This window comes from Chiloscyllium plagiosum, unplaced genomic scaffold, assembly GCF_037043375.1.
Source record: "Chiloscyllium plagiosum isolate Xiang-an unplaced genomic scaffold, Cpla_swu_hap1 HiC_scaffold_17, whole genome shotgun sequence".
In the NCBI taxonomy this organism is placed as follows: Eukaryota; Metazoa; Chordata; class Chondrichthyes; order Orectolobiformes; family Hemiscylliidae; genus Chiloscyllium; species Chiloscyllium plagiosum.
Window position 1 is genome coordinate 37,132,592 of NW_028270155.1, and position 13,862 is coordinate 37,146,453.

Genomic DNA, 13,862 nt, shown 5'->3' on the forward strand with positions numbered 1-13,862 from the left:
GATGGAGTTTAATTTGTATTGTGTATTAGGCCCACTTGATAAGAACATGTACGCTAAATGTCCTAAACTAATACAAGATCAAAATACTTTAGAAACAGGAAATCTGAAATAAAACCAGAAAATGTTAGACTTACTTAGCACCTCAAGCGGCATTGCAAAAAGGAGTAACAGAGTTAATGTTTCAGTTATGATGAAAAGTAATCAGTCTGGGAAAATAAGTCATATAGTTAGGTGTATAGTGAGGACTTTAAATAGTGTTGTGAGATGGGGTGGTGGGTAGGAACAGGTCAAATAGGGGGAGATTTGGAAAGTTAAAGAGAAAAGGCAAGGTGATATAAGCAATGTTAACCAGAGTGTGACAGGAAGGAAGAGAGCATACAAGAATAATAGTGCACTAGCATATATGGTCAAGTTGAGGAAAATAGCTTTAACTTTACACAGAGGGAGGAGGGTACGGATGAAGGGAGATTTAGAAATCCAAAAATAAAAGTTGAGGCAATAGAAAGGTATATCAATGTGGCTTTGTGAAACAGGAAGGAACAGAAATAGAAACCGACTAGTGCATCAGAGAGTAAGATCCATGTAGGGCGTAAAATAATGAAGTGTCTTTATAAGCATGTGTAGAGTATCTACAATAACATAAGTTAATGAGGAACAATAATAGAGATAGATAGTTTAGATGTAATTACCATTACAATATAAGATTGCAGGTTGACTAAGGTTGAGAAATAAATGTTCCAAAGGTACATAACATTTTAAGGAAAATTGCTTTAAGCTTGCACAGAGGGTGGCGGGTTTGGATGAGGAGAGATTTAGAAATTTAAAGTTGAGGCAATAGAAAGGTTTGTCAATGTTACTTTGTGGAACAGGAAGGATCAGAAATACAAAATGCTGCCAGAATGGAAAAGAAGGATGAGTGACCCTGATAAGATAGAATTACATCAGGATGTCTTGACTTGGAAATTTGGAAGGCTGAATCAATAAACGTGGAGGTTAAAAATAGCAAGGGTCAAAAAGCACTAGTGGAAATAATTTACAGTCTCCCTAAAAGTATTTATTCTTTTGGACAGAATGTTAAATAAGAAAGTATTGAAGCTTGTAACAATGACAATGCAATAGTTGTGGAGGTCTTTGATTTGCATATTGACTGAAATAATCAGATTTGCCAAAAGTGGACTGCAAGTTGATTTTGAAGAATGTTTTTCTAGAAATGCATTTCCTGGTGCAATATATTATGTTGTGGATAAAGCTGTTTTATATCTAGTGTTATGAAATGAGCAAGGTTAATTAGCAATCGCATGGTAAAAGTTAACTTTGGAACTAATGATTTACAATACATTTGAATTACACATTAACACTGAGATTTCACGCTCTGTGAAGTAAGCTTTGGGGAAGGCAAATTTGGTGATGATAACATCCCTCTCCCACCAGTGAGAAAACTCATCATATCAAACACAAGTTAGGAACTTAAGGGCTATCTGGTGAGCTTCTCATCCAGTCAGGAGTCTTGACACTGAATTGCCTTCTAACATGAGACTACCAGCCAATCAGAGGCTGGCAGCTTCAGGGACTGTCACTAAAGGCCCAAGCTGTGCAGTAATTGCTGCAAAAAGAGTTGTACTAGTAAGCAGAAAAGTGTTTTCTTTCATGATAAACCTTGGTTTGTTCTAATAAGACCATGACTTTCTAAGCACATTGTTATTACTTGTTTATTAATAGACTCTAGCACTTTCCCAGTGATTGATACCAGGCGAACTAGTTTGTAGGTGAGGGCCATGGGAAAGAAGGGTCAGGGATATCAGGGTCAATAATCTAAAGCTATTGGGGAAGTTTTAATCAGCCACCCACTGTCCCATTACCTCTAAATTGGGCAAATGAAGGTTCCTACCAACCCAGCAGGCAGGATGCTTGGTTTTCCTATCAGGAAGGCAGCCACTTTCCTTGCCTGGCAGAATGGCAGACAATATGGACTGAATAGTGGTGGGGTGTTGTTTGAGGCTTGTAGGTGGTTATGAATTGTTCACATAAGGATCTTAATTTCTGGAGGATGAGAAGATGGCCCATGGGCCTTCTGATCCAGAATTCACTTGTTAACATTGGTAGAAAGGGACAAGTATCTATCCTGGCTGAAATGGCAAATTTTTGTCTTTCTTGCCACTTTCCTCACCTCCTCAAAATTGCAATCTACTAAATTTGAAACTTAAGCAAGACCAACTATTCCAAAACAAAGGAAGAGCTGGATATGATTACTTGGGAAAGAAAAGGGTTATAATGTTGTAAGGCATGTACAACGTTTAAGGATATTGAACATTTTGTCAACCAGCAAAGAGCCATCAAAAAGTTGATGTTTAAAAAAAGCAATTAAAATAAACTAGTCAGGAATTTAAAAAGAATTTGTAAGAATTTTTGCAAGTATGTAAAAAGGAAGAAGATTCCTTTGTGGTGCAGTGGTAGTGTACCTATCTCTGGGCCAGATGGTCTGTGGATAAAGGGGAAGTGGTAGATGTAGTATGATAAAAATATATAATGTGTCATTATCATGAGGAATCTGGATTGTAGAATAGAGATAAAGTAGATTTGTGGCTTCAGTTTTGTGAAAGTAACTTTTTTAAAAGTTCAGAAATTCATTTAGAAATAACAGGGAGTCCAGAACTAGAGTGCATAGATTTAGGGTGAGAGGGGAACGATGTAAAAAAGACCTAAGGGGCAACTTTTTCACACAAAGGGTGGTACGAGTATGGAACAAGCTGCCAGAGGAAGTGGTGGAGGCTGGTACAATTGCAACATTTAAGAAGAATTTGGATGGGTATATGAATAGGAAGGGTTTGGAGGGATATGGGCTGCGTGCTGGCAGATGAGACTAGATTGTGTTGAGGTATCTGGTCGGTATGGATGGGTTGGACCGAAGGGTCTGTTTCCATGCTGTATATCTCTATGACTCTATAACAGTGAACTAACTATATCTCTTCCAAGAAGACCTGTCATTTAAGTCAAATGCATTGATCAAAATTTTGTGTGATTAATTGATGAAATGTTTAAAAAGTTGAATTTTTTTGATCCAGAGAAACAGATTAGGGGCCGTTAGTAGTTTGAATTCTGGATTGAAGAAAGCAGTTTTATATCAGCCGAAAAGCAATTTAGTTTGTGAAATCTCCAAGCTGTGGGAATTTGTCAATGTCTTCGACAGAGTAATGCATCTAAGTTTCCTGAAGACACAGATAGATTTGGATGCAAGCTTTGAAGAAGATACAAAAAGGTTTCAAAGAGATACAGATAGATTCAGTGATAAGGAAACAAGGTCAGACTTAGGTTGCAAGAATAGAAATGCAGAATATCATTTATTATAACAAGTGAAATGTGTAAATGTTGATGTTCAGAGACACTCATGTACATTTCTACATGGAACATAGAAAGTTAGCATACAAGAACAGCAAAAAAAATTGGAAAGGCAAATGATGAATTACTCTTTGCAGCAAGATGTTTGGAATGCAGGAATAAAGTCTTGCTACAATTATATGGGGTATTTATGAGATCACACCCAGAATACTGCATATAATTCTGGTGTCCATTTTTCAGTACAGATGTACTTACATTGGAGACAGCAAAGCAAAATTTCAATAAATTGGTCCCTGGAATGAGAGGATTGTCCTGTCATGGCTGAGTAAATTGGGCCTGTACTGCCAGGGTTTAGAAGAATGAGAGCTGATCTGACTGAAACATGAGAGATAATGAAGGGGCTTGACAGGGTAGACATAAAAACATCGTTTGCCCTGGCTGGGGAATTTAGAATAAAGCAAACGAAAGGAGCCAATCATTTAAATCTCAGACAAGAAGTCTTCTTCACTCAGAGGGTTTTTAAAAATTCCTTATATTAGAGGGTTCTCATTGACTGTTTTAGAGCTGAGGTGGAAAGATGAAAGGGCAGCACAGTGGCTCTGTGTTTAATACAGAAGCCTCACAGTAACAATGATTTGCGTTTGATTCTATCCTTGGGTGACAGTCTGTATGGAGTTTACATATTCACCCCATGTCTGCATGGGTTTCCACAAGGTGGTCTGCTTTCTTCACACAGTGGAAAGATGTGCAGGTTATATGGATTGGCCATATTAAATGTGGGGTTACAGGGTCTGGGTGGGATGCTCTTCAGATGAGCGGGGCAGACTCAATAGCTGAATGGCTTCTATCTGCACTATAGGGATTCTGTGATTCTGTGTTCATTTCTCAGGAAATCAAGGGGAGTATGTGGAAAAGTGAAGTTGAAGGTCCAGATTATCAATGATCACAATGAACCAAAGATCAATGGGATGTTTCTGTATCGTAAATTCTTATATTCTCAATTTAAAAAATTTGAATTAAACTGGAATATATCCTTGAAGACTCATTATGTAGATATAATGGTACAAAATGCTCTGATGGTATTTTTCTTGTTTTCCCAGGTGCATTGTGTTATGCTGACTTGGGAACAATGATCACAAAATCAGGAGGGGAATATTCATATCTCCTGGAAGCTTTTGGCCCAATTCCTGCATTCTTATATTCATGGATGTGTATCGTTGTTACGAAACCTTCTTCATTTGCTATAATCTGTCTGAGTTTTGCAGAATATGCAGCCACACCCTTCTATCCTGGCTGTGAGCCCCCACAGATTGTCATCAAATGTCTTGCTGCAGTTGCGATTAGTAAGTATTATTATTGTTCATAGACTGGACATTCCTCAAACACATATAACTGCTTCTAATTTTATGATTAAACATCTCAGAGGAACATTATGAACCAACGTTTAACACTCAGACACAGAATAAGCAAGTCCCACAGAAGATCAAAATATTCAAAGAGGTATGTTGAAAAGGCACAACCTAAATGAATGGGTGTGGCAGACAGATGATGCCATAGAGTCATAGAGATGTACAGCATGGAAACAGACCCTTCGGTCCAATCCGTCCATGCCGACCAATCCAATCTAGTCCCACCTGCCAGCACCTGGCCCATAATCTCTCCAAACCCTTCCTATTAATATACCCATCCAAATGCCTCTTAACTGTTGCAATTGTACCATTCTCCACCACATCCTCTGGCAGCTCATTCCATACACGTACCACCCTCTGCGTGAAAAAGTTGCCCCTTAGGTCTCTTTTATATCTTTTCCCTCTCACCCTAAACCTATGCCCTCTAGTTCTGGACTCCCCAACCCCAGGGAAAAGACTTTGCCTATTTATCCTATCCATGCGCCTCATAATTTTGTAAACCTCTATAAGGTCACCCTTCAGCCTCTGACGCTCCAGGGAAAACAGTCCCAGCCTGTTCAGCCTCTCCCTGTAGCTCAGATCCTCCAACCCTGGCAACATCCTTGTAAATCTTTTCTGAACCCTTTCAAGTTTCACAACATTTTTCCGATAGGAAGGAGACCAGAATTGCATGCAATATTCCAACAGTGGCCTAACCAATGTCCTGTACAGCCGCAACATGACCTCCCAACTCCTGTACTCAATACTCTGACCGATAAAGAAACACATACCAAATGCCTTCTTCACTATCCTACCTACCTGTAATTCCACTTTCAAGGACCTATGAACCTGCACTCTGAGGTCTCTTTGTTCAGCAACACTCCCTAGGACCTTACCATTAAGGTGTATAAGTCCTGATAAGATTTGCTTTCCCATAATGCAGCACCTCGCATTTATCCAAATTAAACTCCATCTGCTACTTCTCAGCCCATTGGCCCATCTGGTCAAGATCCTGTTGTAATCTGAGGTAACCCTCTTCTCTGTCCACTACACCTCCAATTTTGGTGTCATCTGCAAACTTACTAACTGGGCCTCTTATGTTCGCATCCAAATCATTTATGTAAATGACAAAAAGTAGAGGACCTAGCACCGATCCGTGTGGCACTCCACTGGTCACAGGCTTCCAGTCTGAAAAACAACCCTCCAGGCTTCCAGTCTGAAAAACAACCCTCAACCCTCTGTCTTCTACCTTTGAGCCAGTATCCAAATGGCTAGTTCTCCCTGTATTCTGTGAGATCTAACCTTGCTAATCAGTCTCCCATGGGGAACCTTGTCGAACACCTTACTGAAGTCCATATAAGATCACATCTACTGCTCTGCCCTCATCAGTCCTCTTTGTTACTTCTTCAAAAAACTCAATCAAGTTTGTAAGACATGATTTCCCGCGCACAAAGCCATGTTGTCTATACCTAATCAGTCCTTGCCTTTCCAAATACATGTATATCCTGTCCCTCAGGATTCCCTCCAACAACTTGCCCACCACCGAGGTCAGGCTCACCAGTCTATAGTTCCCTGGCTTGTCTTTACCGCCCTTCTTAAACAGTGACACCACGTTTATGTCCTGGCAGAGTGTTGTAGGACACATTGATAGAGGTATTTCTTGGGAATGAAGATCCAGTAATGCTGATTATCTGTGAGACAGCAAAATGATAGTCGCATAGACATCACTGAAAGTGGCAGAGGAAAGATATATGGTCCAAGAGAGTAAAACTGTGGTCAGAAACAGACTGTAGCTGATACTGAAAAACTATTAGGACTTCATTTAATATTGCTCAGTTTAGTATTAATTTGCTTTAATATCAATAAATTACTTGGACTGGTAACCACATTGAGTGACATGCTATTAAATTTAAAATAATTTACCCAACCCAATGGTGCCAGTTTGACATGGCCTCTTGTGCACTCTGACTAGAGATTGCTTCCTGTGCCCCAGCTTTTCAACACATGTCCTCTCCCAGTGCTCAGCCTTGTGACCTCTCCGCAATCATGCCTTTTCAACTTGCAGCCACGCCTCATGGCCAATCCTGTGATGCTCGAGGCCGAGGCACTGCTGATTGAATTCTGCATGAGGGAGCCTTTGCAGTACTCTTCAAGCTCCTCACTGCCTGCTTGAGCCATTGCTTGCACCTTGTCTTGTAACTACTGCCTGATAGCATCTTTTCAAGAAGAAGTTTGGAGCTTTCTCCTGGCTGCCAATATCTCCAGGGCCCAATTAGACAAAATGGAGCTGCTCCTCTGACCTGAATGTAGAGCCTTGAACTTCTTCCCCTTCCTCTGAGCTGTTGTGAGTCATGACTGAGTATGATAGATTGGCTATATGTACTTCGCTGTTCTAAAGTAGAATTATGTGACAGAATGAGATTGGACCTATGGGTTTAGATGTGTTTTAGGATGAAATATTTCATACTTTGAGATTGCTAAATGAATTCATTTGTCTTTTTTGATGATTTTTGTTTTTTTATGAACTTTTGCAGTTTTGATCACGTTCTTGAACTCGATTAGCGTCAAACTGGCTAGCTACGTTCAGAATTTTTTAACTGCTGCCAAATTGCTCATTGTCACTGTCATCATTGTGGCTGGGATTGTTCTCATTGCACAAGGTGGGATGTTACTGATGTTTGGCAATGAATGTCAATAGAAAGTTACATTAAATTCCAATCTTAGATTAAATTCAATATTGTTCTCATCAGTTTTACACATAACTTGATTTTTAAAAAATTTATGTTCATCTCTAGGAGTAAGTTATAGTACCAAACTTTAAAAATAGACTTTAGTTCTGCTGTCCTGATTTACTCAATGTTAATTGTGACTATTATAACAGAGAGAGATTTGCATTTAATGACTTAATTAGAGCTTTCTCTGAGTTTTACAGAAATATCTAAATATACACATCATTTATTAAAATGTTATCGGAATAACTTGGTGTGGAATATTTTAGTGTTTAACTCAAGGAAATATACTGCAGGTATTGGCCACATACATGGATTAAGTTCTCAAACTATGAAAGTGTTTAGGTTCTACTCAGAATAAAATTGTGCAGTATTAAAGTATGCCTGTAAATAATTTGCCAATCAGTCTTTAACTGTGGTCGATTTAATAAATGAAATCTCTGACACACTTGTTCATTGCATCCAGTGGGAAAATACATTATTATTTCATCTGCTGCAATAAATGAATGTATTAGATATTCCATTAATTAAATTTACCATAGTTAAAGGATTGATTGGCAAGTTATTTACAGGTATAATATTGATATTACATTATTAAATTATACATTATTTTTTCATCCATTTGGTTTGGGAAGCTTTTTTCTCAGTCACCCAATTGTCCAGCCATATTGTGTTTGCTAAAAATGGAATGCAATGCACTTGTAATTGGTGTGGTGGCAATAATGACATGCAGATATCACTTTAACCTTGAAAAATTAGCCAAGGTACACTATCCGAAATTGAAATTGGGATTATTTGAAAAAAGTGATCATAAAATATTAACGATACCTATTAAATTTTGCCATAAATACTATATATTTATAGATTAATCATAGAGACAGTGTATTAAAGTTGGAAACTTTTGTTATTGTATTATATTTCTGTATGGAAGCGTAATCTGATTATATTAACATTGATATAAATAGAAAATGCACAGACAACAGTTATAAATAACCAGAATTATTCTATAGATATTATTATTAACTCAGGTTATCAATACCTCACACAAGGAATCATTCACTAGCCAATTCATTAGCGTTTCCAAAGATTTGGAAGCAATCAGTACAATTTCTGGATTTTCCCAGACATTGTCCAGACCTAGATCTAATTTACTCACAGTATTTCAGTTTGAAAATGAAAACAATATGGAAAGAGATATTTAGAAATTTGCAGGAATTGGATCTAAACAGTAGCTTTTCCAGAAGTACTTGTGATGCCCCAAATTGTGTCACATTAAATGCACCTAACTATGTAGCCATATAAGATATTATTGGAAGAAGTATACTCAAATTGTTCTTGGGTATTTTTCTCTGATGTAGTCTTGAAAGATTATTTTGTTTTAAATCATTTAATTGAATTTCCTAGGTTTTACTCCTGCTTAAGGAGACCTAGATAGTATTCAATCTGTCATTAATAGGTATGAAGATTTAACAGATGTGGGCTATTATTGGACAATTAAATAAATACATGAATGTATATAGTATCATAATAAAAAATCTTAAAACAGATACATTTTAAAACAGATAACAAAAAAAAATCTTAGAACAGATACCTTTTGGAATGCAATGTCTGTGGTCATTAAGGCCAAGGAAGCCATTCTGCAATAACAGTGAGATGAATGACCAGGTTTTTATTGGCAGTATTGGATGAGTGGCATATGTTGGCCAAGGTACCAATCTTACACTGCTTCAAGTAGTGAGTAGTATGCTTTTTAAAAAAAAACTTTGTCTTACACAAGCAAACAGAACTATTTTAAAGTGTATCCTCTGGTTGTACGCAATATGAGTAATATGAGCAAAGTTGCTTTATGGCCCATCCTTTGTTCCCCTGTGAAGCTAATTGTGGGCACGTGGTTATGATTGCTTTTCAAAGATCTTAAAATGACATTATTTGACACTGACTAAGAATTACCATTAATGCACAAAATCAAATATACAAATTAGAAATAACAAATACGTAATATAATGTACACTTACCTCTGCAGGAAATACACAGAACTTTAAAAATTCCTTTGATGGAGCTCAAACCTCCTTTGGTTCTATTAGTCTGGCATTTTATAATGGACTTTGGTCTTATGATGGATGGTAAGAGACACTCTAATTGTGTTTTTCTATCGTGTTATGTTATTCAGTGGAGAATGCCTATATATCAAAAGTTTAACCAAAATAGATGAAATCCCTGCTATCAAATTTAGATGCTCAAAAGTTTGCAATTATTTTTGGAAGCACTCATATTATTTAAAGTAAATCAATTTAATTTGATATTGGTGTTAATACGTATATTGTGCTTACGTCTGGCCTTTCTAGGAATCAACTCAACTTTGTCACAGAGGAATTGAAGCATCCCTACAGGTAGGAAAACTCTGGTTTTGCATTCAAAATGCAAATATATTTAGGTCCTACAATACCAATCAAAGTTAAAAATATGAAATATTTTGAGTTTTCAACATATAGTCAAGGCTGACAGTACCAAAGGAATGTAAATAGATTCAGCAAAATGTTAAACTAAGGCTCTCCTGTTTGTTTGTCTGCCAACATCTATAGAGAGAGAAGCAAAGTTAAGGTTTCGCATCTAGTGACCCTTCTCGTAGTTAATTTCACCATTCCCCACCACTTTTCCATTCTGATGAAGGGTCACTGGTCTTGAAACATTATTCTCTTTTTCTCTGTACAATTGCTGCCAAACGTGTTGACTTTCTCCAGTACATCCTCTGTGTTTCAGATTTAAATCACCTGCACTTTATTGGTTTTTAATTTGCGATCCATTTCACTGGTTTACTTGGAGATAATACATTTCACATCATCATTTGAACTGCAGGAATTTTCTCCCGAAGTCCAAGACAATGCCTCTCCTTCAGCCAAGAGTAATAAGTAGATCATCATTTTAAAAAATCTGTCGGATTTCGTTTTGGACAAATATTCGCCCACATACAAGTAACTACATATTAAAATTATTTATTGGTTATAAGATCATTTTCTTCATCTTAGGCAGTCTCTTGAGATTGAGGATGACTTTCTTGCATTCCAGATGCATGTGTCCTGAGATAATGAACCAGTCACTTGTTTAGGAATGGATCCATATACTGTGCTGCAGTTGGTGTGAGTGGTGTTTGAAGAGGTGGCTGGGTAAAATGCTGAGCTTTTCACACACAGCTTCGACTGTTTGCCTTTTTGAGAGACTGAAATGATTGGCACCTCCTGCTCGTTCTTCTTTTGCAGTTTGGGTGGTCATGGGAAAGAGAATCTCAAGAGTTGGTAAGGATGTTAAATTTCTCAACAGAGGCTTTGAGGATTTCCTCAAAATATTTTCTCTGCCCTCCTGGCAACGACTTTCTATGACAAGACTCGAAGTAGACAGCTTGTTTTGGAAGCCTTGTATCGGGCATATGGATGATGTGGCCAACCCAACACAGCTGATTAACAGTAACCAGAGCCTCAATTGTTGGCCTGCCATTGGATTTTGCAGAGGCATTACGGTTGACACTTCTTATTAGATTTGAGATGTCGGCTGTACATTGACCATGTGTCTAACACATCCAGAATGGTAGGCAACACTACTACTCTGTAGACAATGAGTTTGATGTCTTTGTCATGCACTTGCACAGTGGTAATGATGTTGAATTAAATTGACAATGTCTGCCTTGATAAAAAGAGGCTCCCAAGATATGAAAATTGATGATTCGTATTTAATGGCATACCTTGGATCTTCATAGTCAGAGGACCATGATGCATGGCACGAACAGGCTGTTGGAGATCTTTTTCATATTGATGATCGTTCTAAGGCCCATTGTCTCATATGAATCCATGAATGCATAGCTATTGGGAATTCTCCCTCTTAGCCACCTGGATCAGTGAGAGAGACAAGAACTGAATGGGGGTGGGGGGTTTGGGGGCGCGGTGGGATGGGTATTACAAGGTCAGGGCCATTGGACAGGAGGAGGGATTGTGGCAGGGAGAATGGATTTCGGAGGCTCCCACACTTTCTGGTCCCAAGTTCCGCAATCAGGCTGAGTACCTGACAATGAGGTACCCCTCTGCAGGAGTCTGTGGAGATATGTGTGTGAGCAGAGAGAGAATCCTGATTCTGTAAGGTGTATCTTTGTTTTATATACTTTGAAAGTTATTTTTACCTTTTTCTCTGAGGTATCATTTGCCTGTTAAATCATGTTTAATTTAATTTGGTTTTGATTAATGTTAAAGTAAAATTTACAAAAAATGGTAACTTGTTTATAATTTCTTCATTTGACGGTAATTTGGTAAATTTGATTACTTTTGATTCTGTATCACTGAACAGGTTTGTAACAGAATGACAGCAGCACCACATCCAAGAGAACCCTTCAGGCATACAAAAAACACCTAACAAGATATAATGCAGAATTTTATATTGGCTTTCTGCATGGATACACCAGACAGATACAATTTAAATAGCTTCCTACTTGAACTAAATAAATTATTATATAGGAGTTAGAAATGAGAGAATCTCATCTGTTTGTCACTGTAAATATCCTTTTGTAGAGTAACACCTGCAGAAAGACAATGCCTTTGACGGAACTTCAGAACAAACCTACCCCAGCCTGACAATCATCCATTAACCATTACACTCCATTTTCTGCCACTCAGCCAATTTTGTAACCATGTTGTGTCCCTTTTATTCCATTAGCTCTAACTTTGCATGCAAGTCTGTTGTGTGGCTCTTTATCAAATACCTTTTCGAAGCCCATGTATTTAGTACATCAATAATATTGCCCTGATCACCTTCTCTGTTACTTCACCAAAAAAACTCAAGTCATTAGTTAAATACGATTGTCCCTTAAAAGATCCATGCCCTTATTAGACCCATGTTTGTCCATGTGACTTTTAATTTTGTCCCAAATTATTGGTCTTCATATTGCAATTGGGATTATTGACCTCAATTGGGATTAAACATTAACCACTTACTTTTGCATATCTTTTGCACTGGAGATTCATGGACAGGGATCTCCCATTACAAACCTTTCCAGGAATCAAGGTACACAGCAGGAAAAGAATTAATGCAGAAATTATGGTCCTTTTTATACCAACGAGTCTACGTGTTCTGTGTCCAGCACCAAGCCAGACACATTGGCACTAAGTGTGGAGTTAAGATATCAGATTGGTTGGGGTGCCAGGTACGTGGATGAGTGCTTATGGTAATAGAATATTGGGGTTCAGTGGTGTGAGGTGGTGCTGATGGTTTGTTGGATCCGACTTTCAGGACAGTGGTCAGGTCCAGGGGTGTCAGGACAGCAGGATGGAGATCGTCAGGTTGGACATCCATAAATCCATCTGGGTGGGATGTTTGCTGCTAGATGGTGTCAGGCTGGTATGATGGAATATCAGTGCAGGTCAGATTTTATCATGGAGTGGGGCACCGAGGGATTATGGGGGTTGGAGGGGGGGGTTTACAGAGAGAGTGTTAGTCCTGAATCTAGTTGGGAATGGGAGAGATGTTGGCTTTGAAGTGGGGTGGTCAGGCTGACTGGACCGGTCTCAGGTTGATGGGCAGGGTTAGGTACCAGAAGAAGTGGAATTGGGTCTGTTTGGGGGTGGTTCACAGGGGTTAGGTGAGTTGCAGATGGCAGATTCAGTGGTGATTTTGGTGTTGAGGGCTTAGTTTAATAGTTATCCAAGAGTTATAGTGGGTTTCAAATGCTCTAAGACTTCCTGGATATGCTTGAGTCAGTGGAAACCCAATGGATTTTCTTAATTCAGTGGACTTTTTCCAAAGGGTTCTAGATGCAGGGGAATTGCCCATTGGAAAATTCAGTTTATTCTCAATTCTCATGGAGTCAGCGATGTTAGGGATTCCACATAATCCTGATGTCAATACTGCTCCAACATCCCTGTGATCATAATATCTGGGCCATTATTTCTAGAATTTTCTGAACTACTGGAGTTAACAAACTGTTCTGTGTTGGCTTGGCTAATCCTTAGTTTTTTATACAGTTTGAAATTTTACAGTCACCTGGAGTCTAAGAAACATTGAAAATGTGCAATGATAATACCATGAAAAGCAATGGAAATATTTTAGTGTGGATTTATACATATGTAACCACCTTTTAGGCAGTATTGTGTTAAGATGTGTTTGTAAGTTTTAATATTCTAATTGGAGCTGTTGATTTTTGTTTGACAGAGATTTACCACTATCCATCATGGTTGGTATTCCTTTAGTCACAGTGTGTTACATCCTGGTTAATGTTGCATACTTTACCGTGATGACTCCCACAGAACTTCTGCAGTCTTCTGCGGTTGCTGTGGTAAGTATCTCTCGAGCTGTTAGTCAATCTTCAAGTTATAGAAATAAACAAATTGCCGAATGTAATTGGAAAATTCTTTCCAGACACGTTATTTTA

The 13,862-nt window shown here is 38.2% G+C and overlaps 1 protein-coding gene across 3 annotated transcripts in view; it reads left to right on the forward strand.

The window, feature by feature from the left end:
- slc7a9 (solute carrier family 7 member 9) overlaps positions 1-13,862 on the forward strand; it is a 64,211-nt gene that overhangs the window by 29,815 nt on the left and 20,534 nt on the right. For all 3 annotated transcript variants that reach the window (XM_087995566.1, XM_087995567.1, XM_043706833.2), the window contains 5 exons: positions 4,437-4,679; positions 7,259-7,384; positions 9,477-9,576; positions 9,799-9,843; positions 13,643-13,766. In XM_087995566.1, coding sequence (XP_087851692.1) covers positions 4,437-4,679; positions 7,259-7,384; positions 9,477-9,576; positions 9,799-9,843; positions 13,643-13,766 — 638 coding nt within the window. The remainder of the gene's footprint in view (positions 1-4,436; positions 4,680-7,258; positions 7,385-9,476; positions 9,577-9,798; positions 9,844-13,642; positions 13,767-13,862) is intronic.